Source organism: Ogataea haglerorum (assembly GCF_019207285.1).
Source record: "Ogataea haglerorum isolate 81-453-3 chromosome Unknown 81-453-3_NODE_7_length_556738_cov_96.333754, whole genome shotgun sequence".
NCBI classification, from domain to species: domain Eukaryota; kingdom Fungi; phylum Ascomycota; class Pichiomycetes; order Pichiales; family Pichiaceae; genus Ogataea; species Ogataea haglerorum.
In genome coordinates, this window is record NW_025065157.1 from 22,352 (window position 1) to 40,400 (window position 18,049).

General features: G+C 50.7%; 14 protein-coding genes across 14 annotated transcripts; 4 read left to right on the plus strand and 10 right to left on the minus strand.

The window, feature by feature from the left end:
• Window positions 1–211: 211 nt before the first annotated feature.
• On the minus strand, window positions 212–946 carry KL911_002680 (uncharacterized protein; the record flags this gene model as incomplete). Its single annotated transcript, XM_043197776.1, has 2 exons — window positions 212–562; window positions 812–946. The coding sequence occupies 2 exons, from the start codon at window positions 944–946 to the stop codon at window positions 212–214; spliced, it is 486 nt and encodes a 161-aa protein (XP_043054278.1).
• A 693-nt stretch (window positions 947–1,639) lies between these two features.
• On the plus strand, window positions 1,640–3,295 carry KL911_002681 (uncharacterized protein; the record flags this gene model as incomplete). The annotated part of the gene is made up of 1 exon (XM_043197777.1): window positions 1,640–3,295. The coding sequence occupies one exon, from the start codon at window positions 1,640–1,642 to the stop codon at window positions 3,293–3,295; it is 1,656 nt and encodes a 551-aa protein (XP_043054279.1).
• Window positions 3,296–3,308: 13 nt separating this feature from the next.
• KL911_002682 (uncharacterized protein) lies at window positions 3,309–4,391 on the minus strand (the record flags this gene model as incomplete). Its single annotated transcript, XM_043197778.1, has 1 exon — window positions 3,309–4,391. One exon carries the CDS (start codon window positions 4,389–4,391, stop codon window positions 3,309–3,311), a length of 1,083 nt encoding a protein of 360 aa, XP_043054280.1.
• A 72-nt stretch (window positions 4,392–4,463) lies between these two features.
• On the minus strand, window positions 4,464–5,627 carry KL911_002683 (uncharacterized protein; the record flags this gene model as incomplete). The annotated part of the gene is made up of 1 exon (XM_043197779.1): window positions 4,464–5,627. The coding sequence occupies one exon, from the start codon at window positions 5,625–5,627 to the stop codon at window positions 4,464–4,466; it is 1,164 nt and encodes a 387-aa protein (XP_043054281.1).
• Window positions 5,628–6,048: 421 nt separating this feature from the next.
• KL911_002684 (uncharacterized protein) lies at window positions 6,049–7,209 on the minus strand (the record flags this gene model as incomplete). Its single annotated transcript, XM_043197780.1, has 1 exon — window positions 6,049–7,209. One exon carries the CDS (start codon window positions 7,207–7,209, stop codon window positions 6,049–6,051), a length of 1,161 nt encoding a protein of 386 aa, XP_043054282.1.
• Window positions 7,210–7,340: 131 nt separating this feature from the next.
• On the minus strand, window positions 7,341–7,613 carry KL911_002685 (uncharacterized protein; the record flags this gene model as incomplete). Its single annotated transcript, XM_043197781.1, has 1 exon — window positions 7,341–7,613. One exon carries the CDS (start codon window positions 7,611–7,613, stop codon window positions 7,341–7,343), a length of 273 nt encoding a protein of 90 aa, XP_043054283.1.
• A 93-nt stretch (window positions 7,614–7,706) lies between these two features.
• On the plus strand, window positions 7,707–9,026 carry KL911_002686 (uncharacterized protein; the record flags this gene model as incomplete). The annotated part of the gene is made up of 1 exon (XM_043197782.1): window positions 7,707–9,026. The coding sequence occupies one exon, from the start codon at window positions 7,707–7,709 to the stop codon at window positions 9,024–9,026; it is 1,320 nt and encodes a 439-aa protein (XP_043054284.1).
• A 303-nt stretch (window positions 9,027–9,329) lies between these two features.
• On the minus strand, window positions 9,330–10,418 carry KL911_002687 (uncharacterized protein; the record flags this gene model as incomplete). The annotated part of the gene is made up of 1 exon (XM_043197783.1): window positions 9,330–10,418. The coding sequence occupies one exon, from the start codon at window positions 10,416–10,418 to the stop codon at window positions 9,330–9,332; it is 1,089 nt and encodes a 362-aa protein (XP_043054285.1).
• A 245-nt stretch (window positions 10,419–10,663) lies between these two features.
• Window positions 10,664–12,307, minus strand: KL911_002688 (uncharacterized protein; the record flags this gene model as incomplete). Its single annotated transcript, XM_043197784.1, has 1 exon — window positions 10,664–12,307. The coding sequence occupies one exon, from the start codon at window positions 12,305–12,307 to the stop codon at window positions 10,664–10,666; it is 1,644 nt and encodes a 547-aa protein (XP_043054286.1).
• A 334-nt stretch (window positions 12,308–12,641) lies between these two features.
• Window positions 12,642–13,571, minus strand: KL911_002689 (uncharacterized protein; the record flags this gene model as incomplete). The annotated part of the gene is made up of 1 exon (XM_043197785.1): window positions 12,642–13,571. One exon carries the CDS (start codon window positions 13,569–13,571, stop codon window positions 12,642–12,644), a length of 930 nt encoding a protein of 309 aa, XP_043054287.1.
• Window positions 13,572–13,655: 84 nt separating this feature from the next.
• Window positions 13,656–14,105, minus strand: KL911_002690 (uncharacterized protein; the record flags this gene model as incomplete). Its single annotated transcript, XM_043197787.1, has 1 exon — window positions 13,656–14,105. The coding sequence occupies one exon, from the start codon at window positions 14,103–14,105 to the stop codon at window positions 13,656–13,658; it is 450 nt and encodes a 149-aa protein (XP_043054288.1).
• A 69-nt stretch (window positions 14,106–14,174) lies between these two features.
• Window positions 14,175–15,341, plus strand: KL911_002691 (uncharacterized protein; the record flags this gene model as incomplete). The annotated part of the gene is made up of 2 exons (XM_043197788.1): window positions 14,175–14,195; window positions 14,349–15,341. 2 exons carry the CDS (start codon window positions 14,175–14,177, stop codon window positions 15,339–15,341), a joined length of 1,014 nt encoding a protein of 337 aa, XP_043054289.1.
• Window positions 15,342–15,438: 97 nt separating this feature from the next.
• On the minus strand, window positions 15,439–16,370 carry KL911_002692 (uncharacterized protein; the record flags this gene model as incomplete). The annotated part of the gene is made up of 2 exons (XM_043197789.1): window positions 15,439–15,546; window positions 15,645–16,370. The coding sequence occupies 2 exons, from the start codon at window positions 16,368–16,370 to the stop codon at window positions 15,439–15,441; spliced, it is 834 nt and encodes a 277-aa protein (XP_043054290.1).
• Window positions 16,371–16,880: 510 nt separating this feature from the next.
• Window positions 16,881–17,915, plus strand: KL911_002693 (uncharacterized protein; the record flags this gene model as incomplete). The annotated part of the gene is made up of 1 exon (XM_043197790.1): window positions 16,881–17,915. The coding sequence occupies one exon, from the start codon at window positions 16,881–16,883 to the stop codon at window positions 17,913–17,915; it is 1,035 nt and encodes a 344-aa protein (XP_043054291.1).
• Window positions 17,916–18,049: the final 134 nt, after the last annotated feature.

Consider the following 18,049-nt stretch of genomic DNA (forward strand, 5'->3'; position numbering starts at 1 on the left):
GAGCAGACCGCATTTCAGACCGACTGGCAACACAACGTTTGGAAATGCCCGAATATGCCAGACAATCGGTAACTCCGGTACTGGTACTTTTCTAGCTTAGGGGCAACAGAAAAATACGCTGGAGAAAGAGCAAAGTTATAGTCTATACATTTTCGAAGAAAGCGTTTGTGGTAATCTTCTCTGATCTAGCCAAAAAGCTACTTTTCCAAAACTAGTAGTGGCTTATCCGCCTTTCCAACTCTCGATGAACTCTTGGTGAGTGCAAAGTGTGCCTTAACTGAAGCCAAAATGTCGACTTTCTGACCTTTCTTACTTTCAGCATGGTATATGCAATGAACAGCGGTGACGAGCTCTTTGACACCAAATCAGCTCCACTCAACTGCCTTTGATCCCACGGCCTTGGGTTTGTCTGCTGCATGCTTGATATCTTTAAGAATTGTTGGGCCGACTTGATAACTTCATCGATGTTTATAACGGCTATTCTAATATCTTTCAGAACAGGAGCAACATCTCTCTCCACGACGGAGCAATAATGGAAAGATCCGTTTTCCGGGGCTTGGTTCTAGTTAAGACCTCCATAAAAGGGTTTAGGCCATCTACGTACAAGGCGAATGAACCAAAAACAAGAAGAACTACCTTCCCGACTCCTAAGTCATTTGCTGTGCAATGTGCATCCTGATTCGTTCTGTGTGTGTCCGTAACCAAATACCCTGCAGAAAGCTATTGAAGCTCTGTAGGCCTACAGTTGTCTGATTTAATACCGATGGCAGGGCCTTGGATGACCACAATGGCTTCTTAGCCGGAACCGGACTCGCCAGGGGCCAGCAGGTATTTTGAGGGTTGCAGCATCATCTGGTGATGTTGCACAAATGCGCCAGTCTCTGGGACTCTGGTGCAGACATGGCACACTGCTCCTGCTCCAAACACGATATTGATCAGTGAGCATCACTATTGCCAGAGAATCCCGATTATAGGGACCGTGGCACCGTGAGTAACCCTGCCCTTATATTGCAGTGATCTGTCAGCGAGACTGGCACAACAACGGAACGTACCAACCGTCTTATCGATACGTACGTAGTACTTCAATGGTTCCCGGGCCCCTTGAATCCCTGCTCCAGGAACACATTTGTTGCACAATTGGTAGCTTGGTAGCCTAGTGAGCGAGAGTGGCAGTCTTGGCGAAGTTCTCAAATGCCTGCACGGCTGACATGCCCACAATGGGCAGCTCGTCTGGTGTAGCTACTTTTTCGGCGACGCTACGTCGCTGCCCTTAACGTGCATTAGTGCGTCCTTGGAATGTCTAGTTGTCCAGAACACGAGCCACGAGCCTGGTGTGGTACACCTAGAATTTGTGCTTGGATGTCTCAAAAAGAGACGTTCTTCGGTGTTGGTGGCATACTTTCCCTAGTAGGCGGGCAGGAAATCTGTCATGAGAAAAATAAATCAGGTTTATTTCATTTTTGCTGCACAATTCCGAGGACTTCTTCCTGTTTGGGAAATGCATTTCTTATCTTCTGCAAAGTGCACTGCCAGATGGCATCCATTCGGTATATCCAGATAAGCAATAGTGGTGATTCAGATAAGCAGCAACGCACTATAAAGAGTCTCCAGTTCCGGCAGTTGTTGAATCAGCTTAGAGATGCACACAGAAATCGATTTCTCTGCTGTTCCCGGCACCTCCCATTTGGTCGACCTCGACCACACCAGGGAGACTGTCGAAACGGAGTCGGGCATTGTGCTGATCCCAACTCCATCGGACGACCCTAACGACCCACTTAACTGGTCTCGTGGCCGCAAATGGCTAGCCATCTTCTGTACCGTCGTGTACATCTTCGGTGGAAGTGTTCCTGGCTGCTGCATATACTCGATTTTGACAGATATCGCTGAGGATCCAAATGTCCACGTGACGGTTGGGCAGCTCAACGAGGGTACCGGATATATGTTTCTGTTTCTGGGGATCGGCAACCTGCTGATGATGCCTCTGGCACAACAATACGGAAAAAGACCGGTTTACTTGATCTCGCTGCTCGGAAACATCATGTTTAACCTGTGGCAGCCATACACGCACTCGAACGGCGAATGGATTGCTTCGCGCATTCTGAACGGGTTTTTCTTTGCTCCTGTCGAATCGCTGCCGGAAATCACCGTTGGCGACTTGTTCTTCGAGCACGAAAGAGCAACGTACATGGGTGTCTACAGTGTTGCGCTCTTTGGCTCGAATTACATGGCGCCTATGCTCTCTGGGTTCGTCAGAGACGGGCTTGGGTGGAAGTGGGCGATCTGGATCGCCTGCATCTTTGGCGCCGTGTGCTGGTTCTTCTTGCTGTTTTTCATGGAGGAGACCAACTACACCAGAAGACTGAGAGTGAGAAAAGACGACGACGGAAACATCGTTGCCACCATCACGAGCCGCGGCGAGCAGAAGACCGACGAGAAGAACCCAGATTCGATGCTGGTCGTCACAAGCAACGAGCTTGGCAACCAGGCGGCGCTCATCGACGAGGAAATCACGTATCCGCCGCCAAAGACGTTCTGGCAGAAACTGTCCCTCACCAGTGGAGCTCGCAAGGAAAACCATCTGCTGGACGAGTTCAAAGCCATTGCTCTCATGGCGCAGTTTCCTGGAGTTCTCTACGCCGGCTTCCTCTACGGCTCCTCGCTCTTCTGGTACTCTGTGCTTAACGGCACCGAGGCTCTGGTTCTGGGCAGCGAGCCTTACAATTTCTCGTCCTCTATGTGCGGACTCGCTTACCTGTCGCCTGTGATCTTCTGTCTCGTGATATATCCATTTGCTGGCTGGTCCACCGACTGGGTGAAGATCAAGATTGCCAAACGGCACAAGGGCCTTTCGGAGGCCGAGGACCGTTTCTGGGTGCTGCCAGTTTACATGATTCTCGGCCCAACAGCGCTGATTATATGGGGCGTGGGAGCAGCCAAGGGCGTGCACTGGTTTGGCGTCGTGTTTGGGCTTGGCCTCATGGCCGGTCTCTGCACGATCGGCTGTGTGTCCGCTGTGACGTACATTTTGGACTCGTACGAGCACATGAGCGCTCCGGCGATCACCGTGGCGATTCTGATCAGAAACACCATGAATTTCGCGATGGACTACGGAATCACGCCGTTCTACACCAACGTCGGCGTCCAGAACTGTTTTGTCGCCTCGGCGTTCATCTGCTTCTTCTGCATCGGCACTTTCATCGTGATGATCTTCACCGGCCGGTACTGGAGAAACAAAACCAAGACCCGCTACTGGAAGATTGTGCAGGAGTACAGGGCCAAGGGCCTTATAAGTTAATTAAATTACGCACCTAGTCTCGAGAACCAAACTTCTTGTCGTAGTCGGTCAGAACAAACCGGAATCTGACATCGTGGGAACGCGCTCTCTCGAGCGCCAGCTTGATGTTCTCCTCAGAGATAGGCAGACACTCGGTCCAGGCCTTGAGACCCTTGTCTGCCGCCAGTTTCATCATGCTCAGGATCTGTTGTCTGTTGCCCAGATGGGTGGAACTGAAAGAGATGGCAGACTGGCTTAGGGCAGGCAATTTCATCTCCAGCGGGTCCTCGGGCCTGCCAACAAACACAAACTTACCCTTGACTCTGAGACAGCCCAGGTAGCCGTCGAGATCAAAGTTCTCGACCGAGCTCGACGAGCAAATTATCAGGTCAAATTTCCGCCGGTGTTCGGATGGCCACTCGGAGTCCTCGCGCGTAGCAACAAATTCGGACGCACCCAGTTTCTTGGCATCCTCTGCTTTCTTGCTACTCCGAGAAAACGCACAAACCTCTGCACCAAGAGCTTTGGCAAACATGATAGCAAAGTGGCCCAGTCCGCCGATTCCAACGACGCCCACCTTCTTGCCCGGGCCGCAGCCGTTGTCGACAAGCGGCGCGTACGTGGTGGTGCCTGCGCAAAGCATCGGCGCAACCTCCTCGGTCTTCAAAGAGTCGGGAATTGGGAACACGAAGTACTCATGTGCTCGAATATGCGACGAGTAGCCTCCCCACGACTTGGAGCCGTCTGGGTAGTTTGAATTGTACGTATCGACCATATGGGGACAGTAGTTCTCCAGGTTGGCTTTACAGGCGTCGCACTTCAGACAGGACCAAATCTGGGCACCGACTCCCACACGCTGCCCCTTTTTGACGGTGGTCACCTTGTCCCCGACTCTGACGGCTTCTCCAATAACCTCGTGGCCAGCAATGATGGGCAGGTCAGGCTGTCCCCATCCTCCGGAAACCGTGTGCACATCAGAACCGCAGATGCCGCATGCGTGGATGAGGATGTCGACGTCGTACTCGCCGAACGGTTTTGGCTTATATTCGATCTTGGACACAGTGGACCAATTCTTGGTGTCTGTCACAGCAAATCCTTCAAAAGAGTCTGGATACATTCTGAGGTAGCAAATATAAATAGGAAGTAGCAACTTAGATAGGGCTGATGCAGCTGCGCTAAATTTTAGGAACTAGCCAGATTCCGGGGTTTTCAGATGCAAGTTCGATTTGTACCCCCACTTAAAGAAGTCTCGCGGCTTGGCATAGAGATAGTTAGAGGAGTCGTGCTCTTGGCCATCCGGTAGACCTTGGAACGAAACTTGTGGGTAGATCACCACATCCTCGACCTGCGAGGGTGCCTGAATCTGTGTAAACGTTTTGTACGAGAACCGTTGCGATTTCGGCACCTCGGGTCCGACGATGGGGCTCTGCAATGTTTTCGCGACAGAGACATGAACAGCGTTAGGAATACTGTTCAGGTAGTCCATGAGAGTGTCTGTGAAGATCGACGGCCCTGTGAGCGAGACGCTAGGCTCTCCCGTCGAGTCGGATTTGTGGAAAGCTGCTTCCCAGTCAATCTTCTTCAGTTTCTTGGTCTGTTGCAACGCAGTGTGCGATATACGGGTAATCAGCTTTGCTAGAAATGGATGCCCAGACCTGGCCTGAAACACGCTGGTGGAGAACGTCAGCCGTCTATTCAGATGCTGATCATAGTCTGGCTCGTTTGAATCGCCCAGAATCCCAACGTAGAGGCGTCCGTACATCATCCGTGGATGGTACCACTCGTTAATCGGCTTCTGAAGCTCGACGTAAGTGTCCACGTAAGTTCCCCCAAACAGATATATCAACAGATACTTGAGGAACTCGTACCTGTGGCGAGGATGGGGCAGTCCTTTGTATGCTTGCCACACCTCAGGAACGCTAGTTATGAGCATTTCCTCCACCAAAGCTTCCGCCTGGCTTACTTCAAGGACACTGTGCACATACGATGGGTTTTCTGAGCTCCATTTATGCACCATTTCGCTCACCTCTTGGGGCATATCGCCTGTCTGAGACTCAAAACCCCAGAGTTGGAAAATGTTATTCTCGGGGTCGGCGTCTTCAAACGGGAACATAGCCAGCAGTTTCGTTTCGATCGGGGATGAACTGTCCACGGGCTTGGTGCTGGTCCGAGAGCTTGTTTCAGGTAGGCTAGGGGAGCTGAAAACAAGCTTCATCGTGCTGTATGCGGTTTGCAAAGCCACCTCGAAAAAAAGGAAAACGGCTATGCTGATGAACCAGACATATTTGCCTCTGGCGAGTTTTCGCTTGAGAAGCTGGTCGCTATTGATGCCAGACGAGACGAATGAGGGCATTTATGATTTAGAACTGGACTCGTGAGCTATATATAGTGGACAACTATTTTCTCCGTAACCCAGGCTGCTCGAACACTTTACGGAAACCGGAAACCAATGAAGAACTGTTTTCTTGAGGCTCAACCGTTTCTTCCAACGGTTTCCAATCGTACTGGCCGTCTTGCTGCAGTCAGGCGTTCGGGCATCTACGAACAACCGTACAGCCAATCAGCGAAGAAGGTACCTACGTTTATCCTTATGGCGGCGACAAGGACGAGTCGCAAGTATGCGTTCCCGAACTGTGTCATCCAATCGAATTAAAAAAGATTAAAGAGCCACGTGCAGACCGGAAAAACAAGAAAAAAAATGGCGCAAAGCAGATCGCTGAGAGAAGGTACGCGGAAATCAGTTCATCATAATAGGTTTGACTATATTTCTCTATTCACTCCACCTCCGAAAACCACGACCGGGCAAAATGGTGTGTCAAGTAGCAGTACTCCTCGACAGACTCGTCGAAGTCACTGGTGCAGCGGAACCCTGATTTGGGCAGAATACACACGTCGTTGTTGAATATAACAGGGGCCTTCAGTCCGGAAAAGCCACGCCAGTTAATTTTGTCGCTTGTACCAGGGCCATACAACTCTTCGTTGGCATTGTGCCTGTTGAATTCAATCTCTAGAAGCTCCCTGTTTTCGGCTTCGTTCATGTATCTGTAAATTCCGTCTGAGAAGACGCCTGGCCCGGTCCAGTCAATAACCGACAGACGATTACAAGCCTTGGTTTCGCTATCATCGCTGTACATGTTGAGGTTTCCGCTGTACATGACCGTGAAGTGCATCCGCACGACGTGCGCGATCACCATGGCAAGCACTGGATGGAACCTGTCGCTGGTGAAAGCCCAGTTCTCAAATTGCAATCGTCTGCTCGTCAAGCTTGGCCACGACTCGTCGTTCACGTCATGCTCCACAGAGCCCACAAACCTGATGTCGTAGTCAACTAGGTTGTGATACCACTTGCTGATAGGCCTGTCGCAAGTGGTGTCGAGGTCTGCCCAGACCCCGCCTTCCAAGAACAACATCAAATACCGCGAAAAATCAGATTGCAGAATCATCAACGGCATGGTGTCCATGGCCTCCCAGACTTCGGGCACCGTGTGCTCGAAGGCACTTTTCACGGCCCTCTTCAGGTCCTCGCCGGAGAGCATTCTGTACTCGTGGTGTGGATTCTTCTCTCGCCACGTTTGCCTGTACTCGGGATATGGAATAGTGCTCTCGTTCAGCTCGCCAGGTGTAATCCACATCTGGAAAATCTTTCTAGGGATTCCTCCGGGACTCTTCGTGTAGGGGAACTTATCCGTAAGGCGTCTGTAGGTGGTCATCACATCCCACGGGTTAGCTCCCACATAGTCGGGGTTGGCTTTGTACTTTGGCGACGCTTCAAATTGCAGTCGGTAGAGATATGTCTGGGAGAGCTCTTGCGACTCTGGAACATTGGTCAGGTATAATTTAGTTGCAAGCGAGCTTAAAAGAGCGGTCAGGCACAGCAGCAGCGCAAATAGCACATTACGCTTCCTGAGCGTTGGTCTGTGAACGGTGCTTTCCATGTTGATAAGATTTTCAACTCACGCAGATTCAACTTCGTAAACAAATACCGGAAATGGCTCGTGCGACCATACTGTGTTTCCGGTAGTCCAGTCCCTCCAGTGCCTTTTTTGCTAGGCCATCAGAAACAAGATTAGCCATTGGCCCTGACATGATTGCCTATCCTTTTAGCAGGAGAAGATGCAAGCCCAAGTGGGCCTTGCAGTTCAAGGCCTACTTCATTTTTGTGCCCTGTCTGCTGGGTTAATGCAGCAAGACCGTTCGTTGGCTGCTGAAAAATTGCGCCTCGAACGGGAAAAAATGTAGGTGTGAGGTGTGCCTCATCGCTGCGATCGACACCGCACAAACTGCATGACACTAGCTCATGCCGCTTATGCCTCACCGCTGTCCGCAAAAAAAAGATCATAAAATTCAAACCCTCGTCGGAGACCAAGTATCGGAACTGCCTAATAGGGAATATTGATAAGAAATGGAGGTGAAGAAAAAAAGATAACCAAACATGGTACCAGAGTCTGTGTGTATTGTTGGAGCAGGAGTGTTCGGCATTTCTACGGCCATTGCTTTAGGGAAGCGGTGTCCCGAGACCAAGGTCACCGTGGTCGACCGGTTAGAGCCGCCAGTTACAGACGGCACCAGCGTCGATACCACGAGGTGTATCAGGGTCGACTACAAAGATCCCGTTTACGCCGAGCTGGCGCGCGAGTCAATGGATATTATCACTAATGATCCCGACGTGTCGCCATTCTTCCACCAATGTGGCATGTCGTTCGTCTACGACGGCGGAAACGACAAATGGGCAGATATCTGGATTAATGGTAAGATAGCTGCGGAGAAGGCCAACGAGGGAAATCCTGGCAAAATGCGGTACTATGACTCGCCGCAGGCGGTGTACAAGAGCATTCATGGCGTTGACTCCGAGCCATTTGTCGAAAATCCCCGCTGGAATAAAGGATACACCAATTATCTGAACGGCTTTATCGACGCTGAGAAAAGCATGAAAGCGTACTACGAGCGCGCCAAGACGTTCGACAATGTGAAATTTGTATTCAAAGAAGTGGACTCTCTCATGTATGATCCAGGCTCGCGCAAGGCAGAGGGCGTCAAGTTCGTGGACGGGTCAACAGTTGCAGCTGATCTCGTCATTGTGGCAGCTGGGGCCTGGAGTTGCAAGTTGGTCAATCTCGATGGGATCTGCAAATCCTCGGCAATTGAAGTCGCCTGGTACAAGCTGACCAAGGAGGAGGAGGAACAATGGGGCAAAATGGCCATCACGACGAACCTGTCCACGGGAATAAACCTTTTTCCGCCGTACAACGGCGAGATCAAATGTCTGAGACGGTCTCCAGGGTATAAAAACACTTTGCTGGTGCCAAATCCTGACCCAACAAAGCAGGAGCCCGTGCAGATCTCCTATCCGCGGACTATCGTCGACCATCCGACCGACTGGATCCCGCAGGACGCCGAAAACGCGCTCCGCGACAACCTGGCAGAGATCATGCCGGTGCTGGCCCAGAGACCGTTTGATCGCACCAAACTGTGCTGGCTCACACAGACTCCGTCGGCGAATTTCGTCATTGACTACCATCCGGAGTTGGAGGGTGTTCTTCTAGCCACAGGCGGCTCTGCGCACGCGTGGAAATTTGTTCCTATTTTGGGTGACAAGGTGGTGGACTACATGGAGGGAAAGCTGGACCCGACTTTGAAGGAGATGTGGTCGTTTGCAGAAAAGTTGCAGACCACGAGCGACAACGGCTCTGCGCCGCGGATGGACGGCGAGCCTCAAGAGCTCCGTGAGGTGGTTAGAGAATGTCCAAATTAAATAAATATTCAAATTAATTTTTATTTGATTTTGTAGCACATAAGCTCTAATCTTGATGCGATTCTGTGAGAGGTTTTTCCGCAAATGTACAGCAGCCTGAAAAGTACGACCTCGTTTATCTTGCTGAAACACAGTCTAGTCAGCGGGCAGCTGTGGAAAACATGGTCTAAGTCCTGTACCCGCCATTGATACTGACCTCATGGAGTAGAAATGCGTCGATCGGTGTGCTCAGAGAAATCGAGGCGAAACTACGTACTCTCGAGAGAAAACCGCGCAGAGTTTGACATCGCTGAATAAAATTGCTTATTTGAAGAACTTGTCGTAGCCGGTCAGAACAGCCCTGAACCTGATGTCACCACTGTCTACCTTCATCCAGGCCTTTTTCACATTGTCCTCAGAGATGTCAAAAGTTTCAATCATAGGCTTGATGTCGTGGTCAGCAGCTACCTGGAGCATGTACTCAATCTCCTTGGGCGAGCCAATAGCAGAACCACCAATATGGACACAGTTCGTAAGGTAAAATACTGGAATCAGCTCAAGCTTGACACCGTTAGGAGGCAGAGTGATGAACGTGAGCCGGCCGTCTGGTCTGAGCATTGAGATCACTTTGGCCAGAGACTCAGGTTCGAAGTCAGAACCAGTGCTGACAATCAGGTCCAGAGTGTCGTAGTTCTTGGCCTCAAATCCTTCTTCGCTAGTGGCGATGTAGTGGTCGGCCCCAAGCCTCTTAGCCAGCTCCTTCTTGCTGGTTCCTCTCGAAATCACAGTCACCTCTGCCCCCAAAGCTTTGGCAAACATAAGGGTCATGTGACCGATGCCCCCCAATCCGTAAATACCAACTCTTGTGCCTTTCTTCACTCCATAGGAAATGAGTGGACGGAAACCAGTAATACCGCCACACATCAGAGGGGCGGCGTACTCAGTTTCCAACTTTTCTGGAATGTGGATCACAAATTTGCTGTTTACTCTGATGTGAGAAGCATACCCCCCTTGGACCGGGGTACCGTCCTCATAAGAGCCCAGGTACAAATTCTTTATATCTCTGCAGCAGTTTTCATGGTCGTGCTCACATCTCCAACATTTTCCACAGCTGTCGCACTCTGGACCCACACCTACTCTGTCACCAATTTTATACTTGGAGCTATCAACACCTTCGCCAATAGCGACGATCACGCCGATAATCTCATGACCAAAGGCCATTGGAAGTGGCAAGTCGCCCCACTTGCCCTTACTGGCGTGAAGATCAGATCCACATATACCACAGGCAAGAATCTTGATGTCCACATCTTGAGGTCTGCCTTTGTGGGGCTTGTAAGTAAATTGCTGGACTTCTGGCCAGTCTTTCAGGCTTTTAACAATTCCTATTGCTTTGATATCCTGGACGGCCGACATTCTATTTGGTACTCGAGGGTTTGCCTTGCAGACTTATATAAACGTCAAGGCCCCGGGATTACATAGGACTTAACTACGACACCGGATTTAGCTCGGAAATTATGACAATTGTTTTTCGCCAAAAAAAAATATTGTTTGAACTGTTTTGTCAGTCAAATCAATAAGCATCACCCGGATCGGCGACATTGGGCATTTCAGATGACCAAGGTTTCTCGCTTACGGGTGAAATCGTCTCAACTCCGAAATTAGACCATATTCTTCGCGAGATTTTTCAGGACAAGACTAGGACTTTGTGCCAGTTTGTTTTGCAAGTGCTCCATAATCGGTCTGGCGTCGATAGGTGGGGCCATGATGTCCTGGGGCGTCCTCCGCGAAAGATTGAGAAGCACCTTGGCCATATCTGTCGAACCTGAACCTTTGAAATGATTCCATATCACCATAACGGCCGTGTAAAGACACCAATCATAGTGGAAGCTGCCGTCGGCTTGCCAGTAATCCAAGTTCAAATACCCCTCGATGATCATCTGTGAGGCATGCCATACCGCTGTTCTGATATCTGCAAAGGTATGGTTTGCTATTGATAGCAGTTTCTTAGGCGATGCGAGGTTAGCCGAAAGTAGCAAATGTGCGTGCCGGTACAGTGCTCCGACGGAAGTTGTGTACTGCATGAAAACTGGATCGCTTCTGACAGGCTCGTTCATGGAACTCTGCCACCGGCTAAAGTCGTCGTTCCAGTTCTCGAGGGCCGTCAGAATCTGCAATTTCCAGCTGTTATCGCTAAAGCCAGGACTCAGTTTTTGGCGGTCCAATAGAACACTCAGTATTCCATGCAGCATAATCTGTTTCTGATGACCATCGGTACGTGTAAGATCACACTTGGAATTCAAACACCCCTGTAGCGCCGCAGGGAAACTCACCGGTTTTGAGCGGCGTCTCACATTTTGCCATTCGTAAGCGGACGCCATCCACAGTTGGAGCGAACAGGGCATGTTACAACGGAGCTCGTAAGCCGACATTGTGCTTCCGCAACCAAAGAGCACGCTCTTCTCAACGTTTAGTCGCAGAGCAAGGAATGTAGCCCTTGTTCGACTCTCACTTACGACCCATTCGTGCCAGCTTCCTGGCTCAGGCGTCTGCTCAAAGTATCCAGTCTGACGCATGATGTGAGTAAGCACACCAGCAAAGGCAAGAGCATGCTCGTGCTGCATCTTGTCGCCCAAAAAGAGTTTCACAAATTGGCACACAATCAAGGCTTGGATCAGCTGAAGATTGCCGCCCAGAAGCCCCGGGAGCTCGAAGAGCCGTTTCTCGAGCATCGCAACCACTTTATTAACCACATCATACTCTCTGCAGCATCCTTCCAAAACAAGGCTTGCCAACAAGTAAATACTTTCTGTACTGAAACTCTGCACGTGAACCAAGGGATAGGTAAGATTAAAGCCAGAGAAGAAGTTCTCCAGTGACCTCTGCACGGAAGGTGTGTCTAACATTCCGCAGGAATTAACACTCTCCAGAACGACTTTCTCTGTCTCACATAATCCTCGGACAAACCGCTGGACACGCTCCACTGTTGGCTGGTCCATAGTGGGCATCGAGCAGTCCACCCTGGAGTACTCGAAATTGTACTTGTTCCACACAGCACTAGACTTGTGACTCAGCTTGAGCAGTTCCGGCTCCAGAGTAGCCTCGAAATTATGGCTCTCGGAGAAGACGTCGCTGCCGTTTTTCGAGAACAGCCGGGTGTCTGTCGAGTCCGGCGAGCTGCCACTGTCTTCTCCTTTAACGCGTTTTGTGTATCCCTCTTGAGGACTCCAAAATTTCCGTCTTGTCGCGAGCTCCCCGAGACCCTCTCCGCCGGCCTCAATATCTTTTTCCTTGTGTCTTTTCATATGACGATCTAAAAATTAGTACACTCAAGCATCTACATACTCAAGCAATCTGAGCGGCGAAACGGCGCACCACAGCGTGGACAAACATGTTTGGTGTCGCTGTGGTTCACCATGTGCCGTTTCAGATGGTCTTTGCGCTTGAAGGCCTTCGAACACTGATTGCAAGCAAACATTGTGTGGGAAAAAAGGGGTTTTACGCAAAGTGGGAACTAACTGTTTTTCGGGACGCTTAGCTAAGCGGGCCCCGGATGGTGCACCCTGACACCCGAATCTACAACAAGCACCAGCATCTCCATTATACAGGTGGCTCTGCGAAAAAGGGCAGCTCGTCAGCTCACTGCCACATACTGGGCCTCAGCTCGTCGCCCATCTGCGAATATACCTGCTGCGCCGACGCAAACGGCCCCATGCCAGCCAGTCCTTGTTCCTTGATGTCCTTCAACGGGTCCGGAAGCATGTCGCGAATATCCCGGCCCTGGGCGTCCACAAACTTGTCTCTGTCCTCGCTCATCTCCACCTCTCTCGTGGAGATCTTGTTCATAAGCTTGAGAAAGTTGGAATTCTGGAATTTGTCGCTTGTTTGTTTCGAAATGTCTGCCGGTGGCTGCGACATCGTCAGGAAGACAGACCGCGCCAGCTGGGCAAACTTAACCTTATCGTCCTCGTTCTGCGGCTTGACCTGCTCGGCCTGCTGCTCGTTCATCGCCTCGTCGCGCAACTCGTGTTCCAGCTCGTCGAAGGCAGCGTCCACGGCTGAAAAGTCCTGCTGGACGGTCGTAGCAGAGACGACCTGCGGTGCGAGCGACGTGGCAACCTGCGGCGGCCCCGTGCGCATTCGGAAGGCCGGGGCGTACGCATCGGCCGCCTCCCGCTGCTGCTGCTGCTGCTGGCTCTGCGAAAAATCGTATCGCCACTGCGTGGAGTGCACAGACTGGTTTTGCACATGCTGAAAAGTCTGGGCCTCTGGCGTGTCGTGGAGGTTCATGTCGCGAAAGTGGTCGACCCATTGGTTCTGCTCTATAGTGGCAGGCGGTACCGCAGCCTGGAACGACGGCTGGAACGAAGGGGTTTGTTGTTGGAAAGCGCGGTACTCAGACTCCAGTTGTTGATCCACCGTCTGGTGGGGCGGAGTCAGCAGACGCTGGCTGTCGCTATTCGCTCTCAGCTGGCTCGTGAGCGAGTTGTCCACATTTGCTCGTTGTGTGAACTTGTTGAGCGCGTTGTTTGCCCCGCAGGAATCCCCAAAGGCGTTGCTGAAGCTCATGGTGGTGAGTATTTGTGGAGAGATATTTTTTTTGGGACGATGGATTTAATTGCTGCTTTTGGAAGCTGCGTCGATCGACGCAGCTTATCCGTACTTGTACTCGACAAGGGCGTCGACGCGGTGGTTGGTGGTGCTGAAACTGCGGAACTTGACGCTCTCAGTTGCACCCGTGATCTCATGCGTGCGCGAGTCCCCCCACTCTTCAGGAACGCGACAGTTCGGGTCGGCGTAGACAAGGACGTTGAACGTGCACTCGTCCTCGAGCTCGGGCAAAAACGTCACCGACGCGGTGATCTGGCGAATAATTGCCTGGATCTCCCGCTGGATCTGTTCGTTGGTTTTGCCTTCCGTCTGCTCGGTGTCGGGCTTCTGAATTTCCAGGTTGAACTGCCATTTCTCGAGCGTCTCGCCCGTTTCCTTCGACACAATCGCCACGACCAGCCGCGAGATCGAGCCTCCGTAGACCCACCTGTGCAGCTGTTTCATGACCTGCTTCACGTACGACTGCAGTTCGTCGTCTGTGGGAACAAGCATGTTGAGCCCGTATTTTCTCACGGTCTGGAAGTCCTCCGGCGGATAGATCCCGCGCTGGTACAGGATGCTATGGATGCTATATTCGAAAAAGTCTGACACAATTCGTGACGATCCTTTCAGGGCGAGCTTGGAGCGGGCGGGCACTGAATCTGACATAAAATAAATAAATAAATAAATTTATTTATTTTCTTGTCTCATGGTAAGTGTCGTTAACACGTCTGCTAACCGTAGCATGGAGTAAAGCGAACAAGGCTTACCAAGGACACACGCCTGCAGAAGATCAAGAAGGATGCGGTGCGGATTGCAAGGTACCGGGCGCTCACTGACCGCGTGCTGGACAATAAGCAGAACCGTGTGTACAACGGCAAAACGCTAGCCCAGACAGAAGAGCTACTAGATATTAATCCGGAACTATACACTGTATGGAACTATAGGAGAGACATTCTATTAGAGCGGTTTAAAACATGCGATTCGGATGCAATTCATGACATAATAAAGAACGAGCTGGCATTGAGCGTGGAACATTTGAGACGGTTCCCCAAATGCTACTGGATATGGAACCACCGCAAATGGTGTCTGGAGTACGACCCCCTGACCAATTGGGACGCTGAGATGGCGATGATTGACACTTTTCTAAAGGCAGACTCGCGGAATTACCACGTGTGGCAATATCGACGGTACGTGGTGGACCGCATGAAACTGGGGCAAACGAGCCAAGAGCAACTGGACACAGATCTGCAAGAATTCAATTACACAACAAAAATGATCAACAGAGACATCTCGAACTATTCTGCGCTGCACAACCGGTCCCGGCTGGTGAAGATGCTCTTCGAAAACTCCCCCGAGTCTGCAACAGTGTTCCATACGAAAAATAAATACGAGTTCCTTGTCCAGGAGCTCCAGATGGTGAAAACGGCATTCTATACTGATCCCGACGACTCGTCCGTGTGGATATATCTCAAATGGCTGCTTGGTGACTACTTTATTGGTAGCATCAGCACGGAGCAGGCCCGTCAGGTGGTGGAGACTGCGATCGCCGACATCAACGAGCTGAACCAGCTTGAGCTCGAGGACAACGGCGTTGACAACCAATGGTGCTTGAAATCACTCGTCTTCCTTGAACAGCAGCTCGCGAAAGCCACGGGCGTGCAATCGGGTCGCAAAAACGCTATTCTGAAAAAACTCATCGAGCAAGATCCTATGCGTATTAAGAGATATGAAAACTCCATGGATTGATTATTTGTCAAAAGGTCTTTCCGGTTTGTGTTTGCGGTTCGGGTTGTAGCTATGCTGGTAGTGTTTTTTGAAGACCTTTCGAGGGGCAGCACGGTTATTACTTTGGTAGGTGGAGCTGGGGTGGGGACGAGGAGAGTGGTTGTCTGGCGCTCCATGGGTAGGAGGCACTCTGTAGTTCTTCGCAGCAGGCTGTCGCGGAGCCTGTCTGGGCGCCGCAGCCTTCTGCTGGGTGTACCTCTCCTTTTCGCTTGCGTACTGGCTCACCTCGTCCAAATACTTTTTTTTGCTGTACAGAAATCTGACCGAGCCGGTCTTGCCCACATCGTAGTCGCGCAATTTGAAAAAAAGGTCCTCGTCCAGGTTCCGAGGCGGCTGGGAGCCATTGGGTCTGTCGTCCTGGTGCAGACCAATTTTGATGTTGAGAATCACGTCATTTATAATGTGTTTGCTGTCGGTTCTCAGTTTCAGCTGTTCAAGCGCGTCTCTCATGAATGAGGTCTCGTAACTGTCCAGGTAGTATTCCAAAAACTCGTTCACCGCGTTGTTGACCTCGTCCTTGCGTGCGTGGACAGCAACCTCGCGCTCATTGAGCAGACGCTCAACTTTTCTTTCCAGATTGAGTTCGTTCCAGATAAGCAAGCTGGTGCGCAGAACGACGATTGCGTTGAAGTTCGAGGGCCATTGCAGCGGCAATTCCGTCGCATACAAGTCATTCAGCATCGACCAGCTCAGAAAACAGACCTCTTTGGGGATTCTGAAGTACTTGGCGTATTTGATTAGCAGCTCCTCAATGAGGAAATAGCGGAAATCGAAAGCCTCGAATTCCATAAACTTCTTTTCCATGCTCAGAAGCCGTTTCCGGTGCTCATCCTGCTCCTGCGGAGTAGCCACGATACCTCGTAATTTGTATGCCTCCGAAATAACCAGAGAGAGTTTCTTGATGTAATCGTTTTGTTTGAGCGAAATGAAGAGGGCGGTGATGCCCACGTCGAAGTGCGCGCTGCCGTACTTGGCAAAGCTGTTGAACATGTAGAACCGCTGGTAGTAGTAGAAACAGCCTTGAAGAATTTTAGTGGGGAATTGGAGTACCTTGATGAGTTTGCAGAGAAACTGGAAAACCTCTCTTTTCTTGACTTTGTACGCTCTGGCCAGGCTGTCATCCATCAGGCTGTTTTTGAAAAGATGGGTTATCTCTTCCTTGCTCAAGTAAGGCTTGGAGAGCTGTATCACCCCGACAAAATCGCCAGAGGCGTCAGGAGAGAGAGACATGCTAAAGAGCGAGAATTGATTATTTGGGACTAAGTTTTTTCGAACACAATTTTTGGTCTAACGTGTGGTGCGAGGTGTACAAGTAAATATCCGACCCGGGGTGCATGATCGGTAGCCTTTCCCCGCTATTTTCTATTGCGGCTAGATACCCGATTTCGCCGCTCTTAACGACCCTCCACGGGGCTATCCCACATATCCAACAATTTAAATTGTCGCATGTCGCAGCTTCCCAGCATACCTGCTTACATTTTTAGATTTTCCCTGTGAAAAATGCCCACCGTCTTTGATGAAGTCTCCAAGCACACGCTCATCTCTATCGACACCATGTCCCAGGAGGACAAGGAGTTCTTGATGAGAAAGTACAACATAGACTTCCTGAATGCCACCAGTAACCAAGCTATCTGCTTTGCCAACTGGCAGCTTCACCAGGAGGTTGTTTACGAGGCCATCAAATTAGTGAACGCGAAATTCGGCGACTCTGTCCCGCGATCTGCTTCTGCGTCCAACTTCAAAGAGTACATCCAGACGATCAAGTACTACAGCACTGCCATCAGTGGCAGAAACCAACTGAAGGGCCTCAAGGGCTGTGTTCTGTCTCAAGTAACCCCTGAACATATGTATGACGAAGAAGCCACCTACACTGGCGTCAAGAAACTGATTGAGGCCTACGAGGATGTGGGAGTCGACCGTTCCAAGGTCATTGTCAAGCTCGGTACCTCTTATGAGACCATGCAGGCCGCTAAGAGGCTGTCCAGCGAGGACAAGATCCAGATCTTGGGAACGATGGTTCACTCCTTGGAACAGGCAGTTCTTGCCGCTGAGGCTGACTGTGTTGCCATTTCGCCGTACGTGGACGATCTGAGCTACAATATTGACCCAGCATCGTACAAAGACGAGTCATTGGACAAGCACTACGGCTACAATCTCGCCGTTGCTATCCACAAGTACTACAGAGCTTACAACATCAAGACCGTCAACTGTGTTGCTGCCCAAATTGGCATTACGCCAACTCTGGCTCTGGCTGGTGTTGACGAGATGACTCTGCCGCCACCGACCTTGAACAAGATTCTCAACTCGCCGCTTCCGGCCGATTACAAGGGTCCCGTTCTGAAGCAGACGTACACTGCTGCAGAAGCTGGTGCAAAGTTGTCCTTTATCAACGACAAGGAGAAGTTCTACTCGCTTCTGAATAGCAACGCCACAGCATTGAAGCGTATCAACAGCGCCAGAGATGTTTTTGTTACCTTCGACGCCAAGGGCAGCCAATTGATTGAGACAGTTCTGAGCGAGCTGAAATTAATCTAGGTGATCTGTATAGAGCTAAAAAAAACGATCGACCCGTCGATATATTTTTAATTCTTATTTTCATTTCTTCAGTGGCAAACCGACAAAATGGTGAGTATGAGCACCTCCACGCTAGCTAACAAAACAGGGACAAG